Source organism: Daktulosphaira vitifoliae, unplaced genomic scaffold (genome assembly GCF_025091365.1).
Source record: "Daktulosphaira vitifoliae isolate Bord-2020 unplaced genomic scaffold, ASM2509136v1 Scaffold_2, whole genome shotgun sequence".
NCBI classification, from domain to species: Eukaryota; Metazoa; Arthropoda; class Insecta; order Hemiptera; family Phylloxeridae; genus Daktulosphaira; species Daktulosphaira vitifoliae.
The window spans coordinates 28,303,961-28,325,537 of NW_026099573.1; the positions used below are offsets into that span (position 1 = coordinate 28,303,961).

General features: G+C 27.7%; 1 protein-coding gene across 2 annotated transcripts; it reads right to left on the reverse strand.

Moving 5' to 3' along the window:
* Positions 1 to 5,715: 5,715 nt before the first annotated feature.
* Positions 5,716 to 21,081, reverse strand: LOC126897609 (transcription factor MafB). 2 transcript variants are annotated; one of them, XM_050671333.1, is made up of 4 exons: positions 20,888 to 21,081; positions 20,695 to 20,809; positions 8,219 to 9,881; positions 5,716 to 7,280 (listed from the first exon to the last, which is right to left on the reverse strand). In XM_050671333.1, the coding sequence occupies exon 3, from the start codon at positions 9,439 to 9,441 to the stop codon at positions 8,260 to 8,262; it is 1,182 nt and encodes a 393-aa protein (XP_050527290.1). In that variant the 5' UTR covers positions 9,442 to 9,881; positions 20,695 to 20,809; positions 20,888 to 21,081; the 3' UTR covers positions 5,716 to 7,280; positions 8,219 to 8,259. The 2 variants fall into 2 exon arrangements, with proteins under 2 accessions (XP_050527290.1, XP_050527289.1); XM_050671332.1 differs by lacking the exon at positions 20,695 to 20,809.
* Positions 21,082 to 21,577: the final 496 nt, after the last annotated feature.

Below are 21,577 nucleotides of genomic sequence, written 5' to 3' on the forward strand. Positions count from 1 at the left end.
TATTTGCTTTACGACTAAATGTATTTAACCAAATTTAATTTATTAAATTAACAGGGTTATTTATCAATGATTAACTAAAATCATTTTTAAAACATGTATTTTTCTGTGTTACAAAATTATTGATACGGTAATCACGCCATAATTATTGCGTAATTTATGATGAACAAATTTGTCTTGAGTTAAATTTATTCGAAAATTACCATTTAACTCCCTCGAATAAGTTTTTTATTTTCGTTTTCTTAGCCCATTAAGGACCATAGCGACGTCCTCCAAAATGAGATTTCTTAAAACAAAAACAATACTTGTCTTGTAATTTTTTTCTTGCAGATTTTTATTTGCGTAAAAACGAATAAGTTTTTATTTATTACTTAAATATATTCTGTACTTCTCATTGGATGCGATATTTTTTATAGGAGGAAATTTTCTCTGAAAGGTTCTTAGATTGTACGAGAGGCGAAAAATCTTCCATAGCAGTTATTAAGATTAATAAAGCCCGAAAATTATAAACAAAATAAAGACCTATTTTTATTTATTATAAGTTTACGTGAGAAATAAGTCGGTAAATGTGTGTATGACATCTTTTTCCGCCAAATGTAAAGTTTCTAGTGTTGGTTTTCGATTGCAACTTAAAGAAACCAAAGAAAGTCTTTTTTACAAAATAAAATTTTTTGTTGTAGGATATTACACGGTAAATTTTTAAATGTAATAATATGGTTTGGAACGCAATTTATCGAATAAATTGAATTTGGCCAGTTTAAATACTTTTCAAATTTTATTGCCGATCATAACTTTCTACATTCAATATTATCATCTCGTTTAACACTTTGATTGATCGATATATAATTTCACGATAATTCAACATGCAATAGAGAATTGGTTTTTAAATAAAACAAAACAATTATATTGAAGAATTGCTATGGTTTCCTACGTGCTTAATTATGACTCAAAATTTGTTTATATTTACACATTTAAGAAAGTTAAGATTTTTGTGAAAAAATTGTCTCAATTATAATTTTGTTCTAGAAAATGGAGTTCACTAAATGCTTTGCTTTACCGCTTTACGATCAATTATACGAGTTCAACTTTTTGTGTAATGGTGTTTCTCCTGAAGATATTGGATTCATCCGATTGTTTTGTTCAATTTTAAAAATAATATTTACACAATCGTGTAATACATTTAAAGTGTTGTACGTTATGATTCCGGAATTGGCGACTTTTGCAATTTTACTGACTTGTTATTTAGTAAATCAGTTGAGTAACGCATTTAAGCATAGAAATGGCATGACTCTTTTTGCCCGATTATTAATGTTGGCCTTTCAAATGTCTTTGATCTATTGTATGATTCGATTAAGCACCACTCATGTATTCGCACCGGTAGTCCGCATGCTCGAGTCAACATTTACAGAACTGCTAAACAAAGTTACATGTTTAGGATTAAGATGATTTTCAACAGTCAAAACGATAAAAAGAGTTGAAATTTCATTACAAATGGCATCGTTTTCAAAAGTTATATTTTAAATAAACCAGTGTAGTTTGGTTTGAATTATTCACAAATAATTTTAATTGATTATCTGAAATTTATCAAACCATCATATATTGTAATTTTAATATTAAAAAATGTGCAAAAGTTCTAGTTTATGTTTTAGTAATAGCATGGAATTGTGAACATATTCGTGATTTAATTTGAACTTCCTCCCGCATACTTAAACAATTTCAATTACATCAGCCACAAATCAAATTTGTACTGCATTTCGATAAGAGCGACGGACAGAGTTGTGCTGTGATTTTTATGTCTGACGATTGTGCATAGAATAATAAAAAATATTACAATATTTATGTACCCAAATATAAACGGAGAGTTTCGAACTTGTTCAAAACGTTGTACTTATTGTTAAAATAAGAGAATTATGATTCCGAATTGAGTTTTGTTTGAAAGATCGGGTGAAATATGGGAACGCGTGTAATGATGCGAGTCTTACGATCCGTTTGTAATAATATGTCACGCGTTTCTAATATATACTATGCATCTGTATACCAAAAGTGGACGTATAAAACATAACAATAAATACCAATGAGCTCACAATGTATGTGCGTGTGTCGAACATTATTAATCCTTTAAAATGTCCCTATAGACAAAACACTGTCAATAAAATGGTCAGCCGATGTTTAACTTTGGGTTACGGGCGTTTATGTGTACTGGTGGATTTATTTATGTCCTTACTCGGCGGGAACTGTTTACTCGATAAAAACTGTTCTTATAAAAATTTGTATTAATTTCGTCTGACTAAAGAATGAATGAACATTGTACTCGTCGTTAAGTTGTTATTCTATTTCAATGATATCGAACATTTAAATGAAACTATTTTATTTGATATATACACATGAAAAATAAATGAATGAGTTTTTTTATACTACTTCGTACCATGACATAGTTGTTATGACTATGGTTGAATTTATAGCAGATATATTTTCGGGTCATACATTGTAAACCATACAGAAAATAGAATAAGGGGCGATCGTTTTTACCATATAATCATCATTAATTATACAGCCTGATAAACAAATGTTGACATTGTATCTACTTAGTGAAAATGAACTCATAATTAGTAAACATTTTTTTATATTTGTCTTAAAATTTTTATATTAGTTTATATAGTTTATAGATTTATTATGCTTACATAGTATGTAATAATTGGTAATGGGTATCTTCGTAAAAAAATTAACATAATATTTATATATGTGCAGTTAAGAACGAAAAAAGTGTAAATAAATGTTTGGGTTAATTGATTTTTATTTGTAAATGACCCTTCAAATGTAATATTATGTTTGATGTCAATAATGTTACGATTGTATTGCAGAACCATATCGTTGCTTTTAAAAAATAACAAATTGTATTAGACATTACGATATTAAAATATTTAAAATAACTCCTGGAGATTATTAAACGACTTTCGCATTGACATTCCATATTATGTTAATTTGTTGTTCGTCGTTTTTTCTTATTTTGTGTAGAAGCTTGAGGAACTTTGACGGTCACTACATAATAAAAAAAAAAACAGAATAAAGTTATGTATTTTATCAAACAATGGATTCGATCCACAAGTTCAATAAAATAATTTGTATTTCGGTGAGTTCTATTATAACATCTAAATTATGAATGTGTAATTAATAAAAAATAAAAATACAATATGTGTTAGTGGAGTTTGTTAATTTATTTCGTTTAAGTCACGTGTTACGGATAAACTTCGTGTAAATCATCTGTTAGTTTGTTTCAAAGTACTATCAGTAATCAATAACGTTTTATTTTATAGGACAAGTTGGCTGTTGGTCAAACTAAAGAAACAATAATAAAAGCGTAATAAACGGGCTCGGTCAATGATAAAGTAAACGGTGAAAACATATACGTGTTAGAGACTTAGATTTTGTTGTTGGTTTTTTTTTTTCGCAAAATATATTCTCGGAAAAAGTAAATGCACTTTTTGTAGCACACGTATACCATGCATTCAATATTGTTCACAAGTCTGTTTAAAAATAAAAACAAAAGGTATAAAATATGCTCCTACATAATGTACCTATATGTACAGGTCACATATATGTGACCTGTACGGTAGGTTTATATTTTTATAGGTGTTAAAGTTTAAATTCAATACCAATCGCCAATAACACATAGATTTATCATTAATTTGCATTGAAATTCAATAGATATTTAGCAAATTTAAATATAAGTTATCTTACTTGTTTTTATTTTTCGTTGTAAACAAAACACTTATCCCACGTTTCATAAAGCTATAGCGAGTCACAACTCTATGCAGAGATATCAATGTAGGTAGCAGCGCGTTAAAGGCATTATGCGATTCAGCATAAATTTTTTATACATAAATACTTAACCTTGATTGATACAATTTCTTTAACAACTAAAAAACTATTAAGGAATTCATTAATATTATTAAGATAAATAAATCGACTGTAAGATTCGAGCATATTGGAATATTAGGTTTGCAGCCGAGGCTCAAAATGGACATAGTTGCCCGTGACTGGAATGACATTTGGAATATTTTTAAAACGCTTCAGTCGAATCCCGTTAGTTTTTCTTTTTTGAGTTTAATATAAAGAAGTCGACGCTGGAGTGTTTCGATGGTTTAAGTTACGGCGATATCTACTTACTGTCGACATGGTGTTGTGAGAGCATGAACCCCATGACGGTGGATAGCGGATCGTGTATTGTCGACTAATAAAATGTCACGTTACAGGATTTTGTGACCACGAGGACTCTTGGCGGCGGCCGTAAACGTGATGTATCAGTATAAAATCTGGAATTATCAAACTCATTGTGACGTCATAAACACCCGAGTTTTTTAACCCTCTTTTAGATGCGGCGTGTGCTTGCGTTACTGCGGGCAACCAAAAGAGAGATGCCTGTGCCGGCAGAGGCTCAAGGGTAGACGGCCGCACACTCGACAGACTAGACTCAAAGATATTCACGCGCAGATTGTCCCTAAGGGTGAGGGAGAAACGAAGGCGACCGCCCGATAATGATTGTTCAGTACAATCAATTGTTTTCGACGTTTTAACTTGCTACTCGGAATTCGAGTGAGAAAATTATGATAGGTCAAAAGTTTTTTGTGTTGAAATTATCCACGAGATTCCTCCTAGTGTTCACCTGCCGAAGATGATTTTTCGATTAAAATTCGATATCACCCGAGTCGTTCATCATTTTATTGACTATTAATATTAATTGAAAAGTTGTTTTTTATTCGTCCACGAGTTTTATAAAATGGATTAAACACCATTGCGAATCCGATAAATTACTTACGCATGTTTGATCAACGATAAATAATAATTACATAAATATATTCTTAATGTATTGCGCATGTTAACAGTAAACTATTTTCTACGAGTTTTGATGTTCTCTGTTTGATTAACGATTTCAATAAAAAAATATAATTAATTCATAATAACTCTTAGACTTATTCGTGTTGACGTAATGTTGTGCTTGTTCATTAAGTTATAATACTGTTAATAGCTTACGTCAGTATTTGATAGCAGACATAGTTGCTCTTACAACAAGTCCAAGGACTAATGTGGTTGACAGCCATAGGTCTATTTTTTTCTGCTAAAAGGATCTATATTATTTTGATTTATCGACAACGCGTTTTTATCAATTTTTGCATCCATTTAAACCATTGTAAATTTAAAAATCAAACAGTTCAAAAATAAAAATTTGCGCGTTTTTATTTTAAGTGTTAAGGATAAAAAAACTATCTGTTTAATACTTATTAGAGATTAATATGATAATTATAATATTTTTATTGCGATCTAAAATTATGTTTCAATTAAAATCAAATTTCAATGTAAATTTCTTAAAAATTATTTTATTACACGCCGAAGCATTTCTCTCGAAAAAATTAATTAATAAAAGAAACACAACACTCATAACGAAGCCGATTATTTTTTTTTTACGCGAGTTTTAAGCTTTTGAGATGGAACGTGTTATTAAGTACAATAATACGTTTTATCTACTGACATACTTGCAATAATGAATACAATGTATTAGCATTTATCTGTAAATGCAACTCTGTGGCATCTTGTCGATCCTTATCGGTTATTTGCATGTATTTAGGTTAATTAATATTTCAGCGATTTTACAATGTCTTAACTTGACCTGATTTTTCTAAAATTATAATAAAAAATCATAAAGGTTTTGATTTCGAAATAATAACATATATTTAGAACCCATTTACTCGTACTTGATTAACATCAACATCAAAATATTTCACTTATCAAATAATTATCCATCAAAATTTCAGTTTCTACAAAAATGGTTTTCATAAACAATTTTTCAATAATCAATAAAAGTTAAAAAAAAAAAAAAAACAAAGATATTAAAAAATATACAACAATTCAGGTATAAACAAAAACAAAAAAACATGATTTATAAATAGACTTAAAAACTAAAAATTGAATTTACATGCTTAAAGTTATTGCGTAAAAATTGTACTACGGCAAGTATTCCTATTGAAAAAACTCCAGAAAAAAAAATCTATGGTTACATTTGAAACATGTTAATTGATCATTCTATAGAAATCGTACAATATTCATAGAAATGTTTAATGTTTCTTTATATTTTCGTATTTTTACATTGATAATTGCACGAGCTATAACTTTTATGTGTTTTCATGCAATCATTTTGGATACTGCGTATAGACAAACTTTGCCATAGGACACTTTTTCAGTCGAACACATAAGGTACACAAATAATTTGATTTGCTAAAGAGTAATAATACGTGAAGAGCTACATCGATTTCTTATTGGTGTGTCACTTGATTCATATTAAAATGGTTTGTTGGTACAAGAGATTTAAGGTAAAATGTAATGTACTCATAACATGAGAACAAGTTTTTTTTAATAAAAAAAATTATGTATATGAAAACTTTTATATGTTTATTAAATTATATGCAATTGAATTAGTTACCTTGAGATCTATCAAAAAGAATAACGAAAGTCATTTAAACATGAAAAAATATAGAAGCAAACACAAAATATACAAAAACAGCCAAATTTCGTCAAACTTAATAATATTTAATAATGTTTTTGAATAAAAATAAAGACTACTGAAATATGAATAACTATATTTTGGGATATAATTTAGTTTTAGTCAAACTCGTTAACTTGTACAAATTTAAATGGAACAATTATTAAAGTTTTGTCTTTTAGTTTATTTTGTTCAAACATTCATATTTTAATTAATTGCTTTATTACTTTTTTTTTTACTTTAATAGAGAGCCTTAAAAATATACCATTCGATAACTAATTAAAGTTGTACTGATTCGAGCTATAAACGCTTCACATTCATATGTGTCAATAACATTGGCTTATAGTAGAAAAAAGTATAAATCCGAATTTATATTGAATTGTTTAAGTTTCGATTAGAGGTAACTGAATTCCTTACATTAAATTTCTATTTAAGTTTACAGACTCGCTAATATCGTTACTCATAATAACATCTATCTAGTAGTTTATAAATTTTTCTTTAACTTACAATTAATTTATATTAATTTACAAACATTTAACTTTATGATATAACCCTATACACAAAAACTAAAGAACTTCTAAAAACTACTGGTATGTATAAAAACAATTTACTTTATTAGTCTTATTATTTTAATTTTGTTCAATTTGTCCATTTGCTTGTATACACACATGGTAAATCATTTTTGCGAGCTCAGTTTTGAATCCTCGAAATCCGAGAACTTCCACTGTTGGCCGGAGTCGGCAAACACCTAAAGATAAAAAAAAAAAAATCTGATTGTAATAAAATATATAGCTATTAGGAGACGATATAACTTTTCAGGCGTTCATGTCGTTACAATTAACCCATAATAGTTCTTTCTTACTATCTAAAGTGTTATTATACAGAGTATAATAGAGAGAGCAAAACTGTGGATTAGTGACTGAATGGGAGGTCGTTACCGGTCAGTACGTAAGCCAATTCTCTGGCGGGCAGTTAAAAGTATAAATCTAGAATTACGGCGTTTGTCAGGCTGGAAGAGGATGGCCACTTCGCAACATCAATCGCACAATTACTATTTTCCTCCCATTCTACGACCCTTTAAATACCGCAATAAGTTGTATAATGATGGCCTAAAGAGCTACAACTGTCAATTTTTTTTTTTACTGAAATATTGATGGGTGAGAACTGATAATTTTTCTTTTTAATCCTGTTGAAGATAGCGATAAACGTCAAGTGCGCCAAAATTAGTTATGTTAATTTTAATATTATTAATTGATTTATGAAATTCAAAGTTGGAGATCTATTATAGAAAATTACCAATTCAAATACGTAATACTATCACTTAAAAACAAACATCGATGTTGGATTTATGCATATCGTTCCATTTTAAATCGTTCAATATCATGTTTATAGTATTAAAATATAAATATAAATTTAGTTCATCCCTTTATTTTTATTCTGGTACAGCAAATAAAACTTTCAAACAAAATAAATTTCAAATTCCATTTCCCCGAGAATTAAAATTTTTTTCCAACATTAGATTTCATCGAAAGTTGCAAAAGTAAACATTGAAGTAATCCTTCTTTATTAATATAATTATTCTCTAGTTCAATCTAATGCAAAAGTTCACTGTCCTTAACTTACAATTGTAAAGATTATACGATTTATGGGCTAATGAAATAATAAATAATGTCTGATAAAACTTACTTTGTTAACCAAAGTGTTGACGCATACGACCTCCTCCTCTGTCATAGGTAAAGTTCGGGTGAATTGGAGTTGCTGTTGGTAGAGGCGGTTGCGGCGGCGTTCATGGATTCTCGGGCGTTTGTCAGGGCCGAACATCGCTGTTTATACATATCTCTCTCTTGAGTGACCCTCGCCAATTCCATTTTAATCTTTTGAAGTTCATTCACTAATGCGTGATTTGCGTTCTCCAATTCAATCCGCTGGTTCATACGCTTTGTCCGGCAACTTTGAGCGTATCCCCGGTTTTTTAGCGTTCTTCTTTTTTGCTTAAGTTTGTTGACGAGTTCCTTGTCAACACCTTGGAGTTTTTTGTTGAGATCTCGGACAGGTAGCTGTAGTAACATTGTATCGTTAATGAGTTCATCGGTGGATCCGTCCCCGCGAGGACATCCACCCCTTGAACTCATCGGAGACATAACGCTGTCACTGGACACACTCATTGACCGGTGCATTTGATGCATGATTCCTCCACCGCCGCTGGGCGAAGGACTCATTGGCACTTGCTGATGGCGGCCATACGGCCTCACACCAAGACAGCCGCCGTTACTAGGTTGAATTACAGTATCGTGTTGATGTTGTGCCATGTTCCATTCGGCTACAGCCACCGCGTTCACCGATGGATGATGATTATGATGTTGCTGTTGCATCTCTTCAGCCACCGCGTAGTTGGTTTTCAAATCTAACGGCTCTTGTCCTTCCCTTGTCTGAGGCATGGGTTCTTGTCCGTCTTTCAGATGCGACAACCATACCGTCAAGTTATCCATGTAATTGGATTGTCGAATCGGCGTGGCCGCTGGTGGCGATGAGCTCACCGGCGGTGTGTCAGGTGGCGTACCCGGAGTATTAGGATATATCATTGAACCAGTCCCGGACACCTTGACCGCACTACCAGCGGTAATCAGTACACCAGCAGGCGTATAACCGTGAAGCAACATTCCGGGATGATGGTGGCTGTGGTGATGGTGGGACACAGAGTACTCTTGTTCACAGCCGGGTGGCGTGAGCAGATAGTGAGGTGGTGGTGATTGTACCATCGCAGCACCGCCACCGATGATGGGCATGGATGGTAACCGACGTTGATAATCATTGGTCTCTCGTTTAATTCCAGAAGCCACTACGTCTAGATGGTCCAATTCAAAGTCTTGCACGTATTCATCGGCAAGACGCGGATCATCCGCATCCATGATGAAGTTTAAACAATAATTAAATAATTAAAAAAAAAAATTAAAGTAACTAGTTTTTTTTTTTATTATAAAATAATTATATAAGTACGTTAAAAACAAACACTTTATTAGACTTTACATGACAATGACAAAAAATAAATCGCGAACTCGTTAAGTCAGTTTTGTAAGTTCGGTAGAGTACACACGGGCGTCAAGTCTCGACCGCTGTTGTTTCCGCAATGCCGGCGGCACGAAACGGCGGTCGAATACGGAGACGGGCGTCTCTAACCGAACGCTATTCAGTGGGTGGGACGGTCAGCTCCCATTGGTCCGTACTACTGACGTAGCCCGCCCCGGGGTACATTCCTTGCCGCCGTAGTCGTAATTAGGACGTCGTGCTTGACCACACGAGGACGAGATCAAGGTCAACTTCAAACTTCATTTAATTGAGTCTTCCACCCCTGTTAATAAAACATGAAGAAACGACCAATTAATTATTATGATCCATATAATTCATTCGTTTTTATCAAACTCAGTAAATTCTAACAACGCTAATAATAACTTATGGTACCTATGAATTAAGCATAACCCCTTTATCGCGTTTGATAACTTTAACCTAGAAATAAACTGATAAACCGCCAAGACGTGGCGGTCAATCGATTACTCGATCGAGTTTTGTTGAACATAACTACAAAAATTTTGATTCTTATAAAAAAATGATTTTAATTGTAAATTAAGTTTAATAGTTAGACTTGTAATTCGCTTAAAACTACCCATATAATACTGAAATTAAGTCTTATAATTTAGTTAAAAATAAGCTACACACATTTTATAAATAATCAATGAATTCTGTACACAGAACCATACTTACTATTAGACACAGTGACCTATGGTTGCTGTCTATGGCTTTCGTTATTAGATGCTTCAAATTTAAGCTTCAAAATACATATGCCAGGCTTTGTTTGTACATCAAATAAATACAACAAAATTTTTATTCAAGACATTCAATAAGTGTATTGTTGATTTTTAAATTTATTTGTTAACTTACTAAATAATATTTATGTAAATATTGAATTTAATAGCTTTAAATCGTGGTCGATAAAAAACATTTTAAACATGTTTCGGAGTATTATTTTTAATAATTTTATTTTTACGTCTATATTAACAAATAAAAATCTTTTAACGTACATGCATTTTTTAATAATAACATACTTTTGTAAAAATCGAATTTTTTGGAGCACAACATATGTTATTTAATTTGCAATTGTAGGTAAGTTTAAAAATAATATGTTTAAGCATACATTAAACACATTTTTTCAAATTATACACATTAATTTCACATAATAAAATTAAAGATAAAACAATGCAAGTCGATCAATTATGATTGAAAATTGAGTTCATAGTATCCTAGGTCATGGAACTCGTAGACTTACTTTAAACGTCAGCTAATTTTTTGTAATATTCGCTAAAATATTGTCTTATTAAGATTTTATAATGATATTTATACTTAGGTTTATTTAGCACATAAATTATTAAATAAAATATATATTTTTTAACAACTTATAAAAATAAATATTAATGTAATAAAAAAACATAAAAGTAGAAATCAGTGGCACAACTACAGGAGTCATAGGAGATGTCTGCAGTACTCCAAAGCTCTAGATTAGCACCCATATAATTTTAAAAATTAAATTCATTATACATAATATATAATTTTAGAGGTATGCCATTATTTTTTGATTAATTAGCACCCCTTAAATATGTTATTCTAGTTGCAATACTCTACGGGACTCGACATTGTGAACACAAGGCAAAGTTGAAAGATTTAAATTATACTGATTTAATTATTATCATAAAACGTTACAATGCAAATGTACTTGAAAAAAGTTTGATAAAGTGGTGTTTTTTTAAAAATGGGCATTTCCTAACTTAAGTAGGGTCTTTTTTAGTACTTTAGTAGCTTTTTTTTATACTAATCTTCATGAAAAATATTACGGAGAGAACAATTCATGACATTAAAGCGTACACAAAATATTTTTATATATTCAATTAAACAATTTTTTTAAAAAGCTTTAATTTAATGTAATTTGTAAGGACGCAATTATTTCGGATCATTGTCGAAAATTAGAAACTTTTGTTAAAAAAAAAATTTCATATCTCTACTTAGTTAGAATTTCAATAAATATAAATTAATTAACAAAAGTTAATCCGACATTTTTATATAACGTTTTTTTTAGTTTAACTAAAAAATTAACAAATTTAATTAATATATAAGATGATTCTGTTATAATAAACAGCTTAATTAAACGAATAAAAAAAAACAGTATTGATATTTTCCTTTTAGTTACATGTTATTCTAGGTTTATTAATCATGGATTATTTTTTTATGTTCATTGCTTAAAAGACACAAGGGTTTATAAATTGAGGCAAATATATGACTAATAGAAACTAAGAAAAAAAATGCTCAATATCATTTTTATTTTTCGATTAACTAAGTGGGTCTTGATAACAGAACAACCCTACATTTATTGGAAGGAAATATATTTATAAAATGTGATACCGCAAATATATATTTTTTTAGTTGGTTCATAAAACTAGCACGTTTAAAATATCCTATCAAACTCTTAAATAATTTTTATTTGTGTGAAATTAAAATGTTTTTGTTTTTAATGACAATGAATAATTAGGGAATTTTTCCAATTATTCAGACTAATGGCTTCAATTAAATATAATTTGGTTCTTTTTCCCTTTAGACCTAGAAAATTGAACCACTGGAATTTGGCTGTACAAGGCGATTGACTTTAAAAATAAAAAAATTAATTTTTTGACATAATATTATATTATATTATTCGTGATATTTTTCAGAATATTAACAATATTTTTCGTTTAAAAATATAAAAAACAAAATCTTCCTTGAAATAATATCAAGATGGTTTTAATAAATTGATTATCTCAATAATGTTTTTGATTTACTCGCGCAGTTTGTTATAGTTATCCGTGGGGTGATTTGACTACATTTCTCAAATCTTTATGTAATAATCCAACCAAATAAATAGAAAATAAAAAACTAGAATGTACAAGTAAAATGTATTAATAGTTCATCTGAGAAAATCGAACATCTAGACATAATTTCATATCTGACACAAGAAATAAACACGCTAGTTGCCCCCAAAGCGAAACAACAGAAAAAGTAATCTTAGTTTAATATATTAGTAATATGGCTGTAATTATTTTAAAAATTTTGTATCATTCGAAGTAATCATAAAGGTTCATCACCATCTAATCATTAATAAGGAACGTTTGATTGGGTTGATAATTTAAGGACGATATAGTTGCCGTTTAATTGATGTTAGTTTCAATTCATTGGTGATTTTTTATTTATTTTATTATTTATAAAGTAATTCCAGAAACCGATAAGAAAAAAAGTTGAAAGAAATATATTCTAAGATCTTAGTAAATTCTTAAATTGTATTTTAAATGATTATTTTTTCTAAGTATAATCGGTTTGATTGTTTTGTTCTATTTCTTTAAAACAATATTATACATTCTTTTAAAAATAAATTTTAAGAATTATTTTTTGAACTTCAACATGATTGTTTTCAATAAAATCATGTGTGTATACCTATTATTTAAATAATATTTTAACTTTTTTTAATCACTTAGGTTTTAACAAAAAGTAATAAAAAACAATATTCTTCAGACATTTGTGTATGATTTCGCTGACAAATCAATAACTGTATTATAAAAAAAAGTTGCACTATAGGCATACATGCCATCAAAAACACACTGGTTTAACGTTACATATAGGATACATATATCCTATACACGTTTTATACCTATACGTTCAATTATTATTATAAAAAGTATAATATTGAAACATTATCGTATGTTCTCTGTGAACGGGCGGCCCATGTTTGCAATACTATTATATACTTATATTCATATAAAATTTTTTTAACAATGGAAAACTCGGGCCAGACAACAGGAAATGACAACATCGACGCTAGTCCAAAAGAACCATTATATTTATATAAATATATTTATAAGAATGGACGTCACGAAAATCGCACGCGTTTTTATGCTGACTAATAATGAGAACGTCCGTTCACTAGAAACATATTTACATATTAACTTAACATGTTCGCTTAGCTCTATTATTATTATTGTTATTTTAATGTAGAATATTGAACATTATTACATGGGTTAACAAAGTTTGGTAGAGCTAATTGTTTATTTTTTTAGTCATTGCTAGACCATTGGTCGCAATTTGACTATAGGTACTCACTATACACGCGAATAAATAATAATCATAATAGTATTAAACGATATGATTGATTGTTAAAAACAATAAAATATTTTAATAACAAATTCGCTTCAATTAATTTGATGGTCGTGCGTGCGCCTTGTTTTTGTGATAATATTCAATTCTCGGCATAGATATAAAAATAGTTATCCGAAGTCCGAAAGGCAAAAATATAAAAAAAATTTTCGAAGAAAAAATGCCTTTTGCGCTTTAAGATGAGCGTGTGCACCTTTTTATTTCAAAGACCTTTTAACCTATTTAACTAGCTGTTTGTTTTACGCTTTCTGGGAATTTTCGATATAATGGAACATGCTATGAGGAAGATTTCGTGAATGCTAAATAAAATGGAACATTTTCATTGAAAATTAATTAATAAATTATTTTCTCTTTAACAAGCACAACAGAAGTTAGACTCAATTAATTTTAAAACCTATTTTCAAGATTATAATAATAATATGCTTTGCGCAAATTAAACCAGAACAAAAATGTTGGCAAAAAAATTTTAAAAATAAATATTTAATAATATAATGGAGCTATAGTGTTTACATAAAAATAATTTATTTGATTTATATCAATTTTAATCATTTACATTAGCACTTAAAATTGTAAGTGCTTTTATATTTTAGAATATATATTATCATACTTAATTTAAAAAATATTTTTATTAATATTGAATAAGAAATTATTTATAGAAAAATTTATAAATAATTATTAATTGAAAATAGAAGTCTTAAATTTCAAAACTTCGAAATGTTTCTTAAAAAAAATAATATTTTAAGTGAATGAATCTTGTGCTTAATAAATAAACAGAATTATTTTTTTTAATTTATGAATAAAATTAAAAAAAAAACTTTGCCCATAAAAATTAAATTAAAATCAAAAAACAATAATTTTTTTCAAAAATATTTTATCAAATTAATTTAGATAATATGAACATGATTATTTTACCTAAAACGGAAAATTTTATGATTTTTCGGATAGCTTTGAGTAAGGCAAACTAAATAAAGTTTCCAAAGACCATGTTTTTTAATAAAATTTTTGGGAAAAAATAAATTTGTTTTGACATTGATTCGATTCTAAGAATAAAATATTTTTTGATTTTACTTACATTTCCTACAATTAAGAGGCATATATTTTTTTTATTATATAGGATATTGGCCACTAATTTTTTTTCTAAAATAATATAATTATTTTTGATTCATTTAAGTATTGTTAATTTCTGTGTTTCCAAGTGTATAAATATTTTTAATGTTCATTACATTTCCTTGAATGGGTGCAAATATTTTTAAATGGTACTATACTTTAATAGATTAAATGATAGAAAATGATCCAATTAAGAAAATGACTCATCAATAACAACTTTTAACCAGTACTTGAGAAATTATTAAAATTTCTAAATATAGATTAGAGACGAGGACGGATTATGATATTTTAATCGTTGTACATTTCTCTGCGACATTCCTTTTCCCATTTTGGTATAGAGATCTTCATAACTTCTGAAATACCTGGATTCAAAAGTTATTATCAACCAGTTATTTTTTTATTTAAATAATTTTTTAATATTTAGGCTTCCAAAAAATATATGTTGCCATTAAAAATATATAAAGTTACTTTCCTTATAATGGATATGGGTTAGAACTTTATCGTTCTTACCATTTTATAAATCGTGAAATAACTTTTACTTAAATGATTCAAAAATATATTTCACAAAATTATTGTTGTTTTAGACGAAATCTGTTGGTTAATGATAAATCAATCGTTGATATATATACTTGTGATGTTTATCGAAAATTATTTAAGATATTAATAAATAAAGAAAAATAATATGAAGACGAGGTTAAGGAACAATTGTCCACTTATTTCTCTCTCCGTATATACTCTACTGCGTACTAAAATTCTAATATTATTCTATATATAGCTATTTATGTTGAAGAAATAATTTTATTATCCCTTGTTAAAAAGAAAGTCGTGTAAAAAGTATAAGGACTAAAAAAACCTAAAAGTTTTAAGAACCCAATGCATTCATATGTACTAATTCACGCTTTCCGACATTCCAGAAGCTTATAAATTAACTCTATATTATTTATTAATTTCAAAGGAGTTACCTAACCTAGAGCGATTCAAGCTAAATTTTCAATATTGTAATTAAAGAAGTTTTAAAAACAGTTACATAGGTATATGATACAGTCATATTTATTATTCATGTTAATATTGCAATAATTTGTTAGTTTTTAAATTGATTAATTATTTTCTGATTATTTATATAACAGTTAACTTATAAATTTAAACAAGTATTCATTTTGTTCTTCACGATTTGATAAAGGTGAACAGTTGACAGCGTAATATAACACCATATGGTGCCCTTGAGTGTCTATTGAAGATATTAAGACATCAGCTACAATATTATAATCTACTTTTAAAGATAGAAGTATTTATTGTATAACGCTATAACAAGACAAAACAATGACATCTAATTGTTGCCTACTAGTATTATTGCCATTGATGTTGTGTAACCTTTTCTTTGGGTTACAATGTATAACACTAAGTTTTATTTAGTATTTTATGGCATTTACTTGTGTCACATAGTAATGTTCGAACATTATCATTAGCGTAGTTTGCATGGCGACTGTGCATGGGACTACGTTCCCCATAGAAGTATTTGTATCTCCCTTCAAATGAATTGAATAATTTTTTTTGGTGGAGATAAAAGATAAAGCAATATGGTAGAGAAGTTTCACGTTAGAATTTTTATCTAAATTAAAAAATAAAATAGAATATGATACCATAGACAATATTTTCAAGCTACGCCTAATGAATATTACATAAACCTAGTTAAATATAATTAAAACTCATATAACACGAAATTATTTTAATTTGAAAACTGAATAAATGTAAATAAAATTAAAAGTTATTACACAAAATATTATTGTAAAAAATGAATCTTAATAAATCAAATAAAATACTTAACATTACATCATTGAACATTTATTTATATAAAACCGACATAATATTAAACAATAAAAATTAATTTACTTCTTTTCCTCGCCTTAATCCCAACTACTAGGGGTCAGCCAAAATAACAAAAATTAATATATCATTATATATCATATAATATTCGTGTTTAAAAAATGTATACTTTCGAAGAGTTAAATTTATTTAATACCGTATATTCAGTTTCACATTAAACATATTAATGTATAGTAAATAGAAATGAAAAAAATTAACTTAAATCAAACATAGAAAATTTTTACTCATAGATCACTGTTGTTCATAACAATTTTTAAAGCAATAATTTATACGTATATTCTAAAAACAATAAATTGTCAATAATCATTGGGTAGCTTTCGGTGGTGGTTATAGATATATTTTCATGAGCAGCGAAAATTATTAATGAAAAATTATGAGAAAATAAAATTGAGAGTCCTATTACCAATTCATAGGTAAACATTTAACGGTATTAAGAGTTTTTAAATATCACTACGTTACAAACTAACAACATTATTCTTATATTTTACTTTTTTGGTCAATTTTGTGATTATTCTTAAGTAAAAAAAACAATTATGATTATGAATATAAATTTTAGCAGCCTTGAGATTTGAACTAAATGCCCACGTGTGGTTTTCTTAGATATTATAATATAATGTATACATTTAAATTAGTTAAATTTTTTTTTAATAGCATGTGAAATTTTATAATAACAACCACATATTTAGCGTGCTAAATAATCTATTGAATCGTGTTATTTAAAATACGATATAAATATTTGTGAATTCGTGTATTTAACAAATCCCATGGACTACTACAAACTTATATTAAAAACTTTTCACGATAATTTAATTATACCATTAAATACACACTGTGTCATTTAACTATACATTTTTTTTTATAAGTTATTACAATAAATATTTTTTCCACCCCAATCTATTAAACTGCGTAATTACACTATGTCTCCAATCACATAATTCCGACTACTTTGCCAAGATAACTAGACACACTACTAGCAATCTGCTGATTAAAAGTATTTTTTCATTAAATTTTTTACAAAAAACAAATATTTGATAACAACTACATATTTATAATAATAGTAATTATATTGTTTATTGACTTAGATTCTGTTGAAAAAACGTTTTGCACGATTTTATTCCCTATTTCAAATTTCACATACGTTAAAAATAAGGCAATTGTTGTCAATTGTTTCTGATTAAGTGATAACATTAATTGAAACCGTAACACATTTAAAAATTTAATTAAAAAAACTAAATCACTTCTGTAAAGTGATTCAGTTGTTATCTATTTTTATAACTGAGATGACATAATTCAAAAATTAATTATGACAAATCTCTTGGTAAAATTAACTGGGATAAATCAAAAATAAAATAATTTAAGGGTAATACTTTTTATATTCTAGGCTCTTGAGATTTTTAGATAATTTAACATTGAATCAGTTTAACTTATTTGTACATATACTTATTATATAATTGAAAATCGTATAGTAAATTAAATCATCTCTCGAATTATTGTCTTATTAAAAATCAATGAAATATTTTCTTCTTGTAAAATTGTATCATTAATTAATTTGAATTGCTCCAAAATGATTTTATCAATTAAAATGAGTACATAGAATATTTCATCAAAAGAAATCCATTAGACCACACAAATGACAATAATTTAAATACTAAGAGTGTTCTCATGTTAAAACAGTTAAAAGTAAATTATAACATTTGAACAAAAGGCATGAGAGAAATATGAGTGAATAGTATACAATTATTAAATTATAGTTGTATTGTGTAAGGCTGAAGCATAAATCCCGTAAAAATGGGAGAGAAGCCAATATACCTTTGAGATGTGATTGCCTTTTATCGTGATAAATTGTTTTCTACCTAGTAAAGTTTCTAGTGATCGGTATTTATATTTTTTTGTGTGTTTTTTTTTCTATGCGTACAACATCTCGATGAAATATCTGTAGCAAAAAGTGTCCGGTTTCGATTTAAGAAAAAAAAATGTCCCATTTAGATTTCCCTTTTCAATTCTAATAAAATAATAGGATGCGATGAAGGGATAATAATATTATATTATGTGGGGTGGAGCAGTAGTAATAATAATAACAACACACTATTATACGGTTTGAATTTTACTAAGTATTTGTTTCTATAAGAAGGGATAAATCGAAAATGCAATCAAGTCTTGATAAAACGGTTTACATAACATACCATATGTGCAATAATAATAAATATTGTGGTTATCAATATAATATACTAAGTATATATATTTTGTCTTTTTTCTTCTTTAAGGATTATAACCATAAAAAAAATTTAGTTTTAACTGTATTTCTGCCTCTTGAAATATCTATATTTTACGGAATTCGACAATTGTTAACATTGTTTTAGCCTAAATGGAAAAACTTTCATTGCTATTTAAAAAATTGAACGTGAAAAATTATTCAAATCGTTACTTTAATGTTTAAAATACTTATACCCATCAATAAAAAATTTAAAAAAAAATTGAAAATGTTAAATAAGGTGAAAATTCTATATTGGTGAAAATAATAATACTTTTCTATTACATAAGTTTCTTTGTCTCTTGAAAAAAATTGAAAATATAGAAACCTTGTTCTTACAAGAGTCTTATTTATGATTATTATGTAAATTACAAGTTATATGGTNTGTCTCTTGAAAAAAATTGAAAATATAGAAACCTTGTTCTTACAAGAGTCTTATTTATGATTATTATGTAAATTACAAGTTATTATCAAGTAGAACCGGAATATCAATATGGTTGTTTCTCAACCTTTTTACTAGTCTCACAATCTCCCGGTTAAGAAACGCTGTACTAGAACACATAAAATTCTGAAATTATACTCCTATAGGGGTCATTATTACATTTAAACATTACTACTCATATTTTATATTATTCAAACAAATGTAACTAATCAGTCCTCTAAATTATAGTCGATTAAGATGACAATGAGCTTATGTTTTTAGTTTATATTGAAAGAAATAATATGATTGTCTTAGATTTGATAAAAAATCTCTTTGATTTCCTCTTTATTACTAATCTGTAGTAAACCTCTAAAAATTAATTTTTGTTTAAAACCACTAGTCCAACTCACAGCGCCGGGTTAAGTTAATAAGATACCGAGAAAATTCCTTTTGGAAGTATCATAATATAAATGTGGATTATAAAAATTTAGTAAATTTCCATAAGTGTTAATTTAAATAATAATTTTTCTTGTTCATAATTTATTGGTAAAGAAGGTAATAATTTCTAGGACTCTCGTCATATTGTATGTGTTTACCTGCCACGCGTATTTATATTCATTTTTTATTCTCTCCGCGTGTTTCTATTTAAAATTATTTAGAACGGTTACTTTGTATTGATAAAATTTGAAGAAATACAACTCTATTTATATTTTTTTTTCTAGAGAATAAAAATTTAAATATTATACGTTCATTATGGTGCTATCCAACTCACGGTTTAAAAATATAATAACAACTGTTATAAATTTAACAGTGTTAGAAAAAAAATTATCGTTTTTCTACTTATATTGATTTTAATATGAATTAAACTTAAATTTTCAATGGTTTCAAAATGGAAAATAGAAACAATTGCAATCTAATTCTGAGGAAAAAATTAATTGCATTTGTATATTACATAACATAAAATAATAATGTAGAAAATGAAATAATATTAATAATTTACATTGATATTACTTAATATAAGATGAAAAAAGTTCAAAAATTTTAACTTTAGGTCAAATTAAATTGGAAAAATTCTTGTTATCATTTACTGTAGGTATCTGTACAAATAACAATTAACTGGGATTTCGGGGAAAAGTGTAGTGTATTAGGTCATTTGTTATATTTATGATAACAATTAATATTATCTTAAATTCCTTATCATTAAATCTTAGTTTGCATTTTTCAACCTATCATGTAACACGGAAAATAATAATGCAATGGTGGTGTACACACTTTTCGTAAATGCCAATCAAAAGTCTGGTTGAATTGTTTTCGTTGGTAAATCCTTTCATAAGTTCATGTACAGTAAAGTGTCATGTCTTGTTATTGGCTTAATCATCTATTTTAGCTGTGCGTATTAATCGTTCAAAAATAAAAGATAGTCAACAGCGAGTACGAACATACATATTGTTTTAATTTTACTTACTAAATGATCCGGTCGAATTTCAAGTTGGATTAAACGTTTTAAATTCGTCATTGAAATAACATTGTGCTGAATGAGCGGCTCTTGCGTTTATGTAAGTACCGTAAACTCGTGCGCATACACTACAATACCTAGTGCACATTTACACGGAAACGCATACAGTGTATGTGCATTCAATATACGTGTGCGTTTAACAACAATTTGTATTCAAAGTTGATAACATTCATAAATGTATATTATAATAAATATATTGAACTTTTTAATTGACAGAACTTGGTGCGCTTTTATAGATAATAAGCGCATGTAAATATTTTGGCCGATAACATTTGTACCGGGTTCACAAATAGCAAGGCAAAAATTAATTTTGTGTATACAAACAACATGTATGCAGTTATATTTACTACGATTAATGAAGATTTATTTTAATTGCCATTTAATGATTAAGTAGTAATTTTAGCAATCTTAATATTTTTTAGTTGTTGCGAAAACTTTACGTTAATAATTGACAATATAAAGTTTTATTTAAATGTATAAATTGTGTTTATTGTCATAATAAATATTGTAATATTATGTAATGTATAATCATTTATAACATTTAAATTGTTTTAACTGTTAGATGTTAAAAATTGATTTTTGTATAGGAAATTTATATTTTGCAAAAGAATATTTCAAATAAAAGAGACAGAAGTGATT

Excerpts from the sequence above, each read along its gene's own strand:
- LOC126897609 (XM_050671332.1), bottom strand. The coding sequence starts at position 9,441 with ATGGATGCGGATGATCCGCGTCTTGCCGATGAATACGTGCAAGACTTT.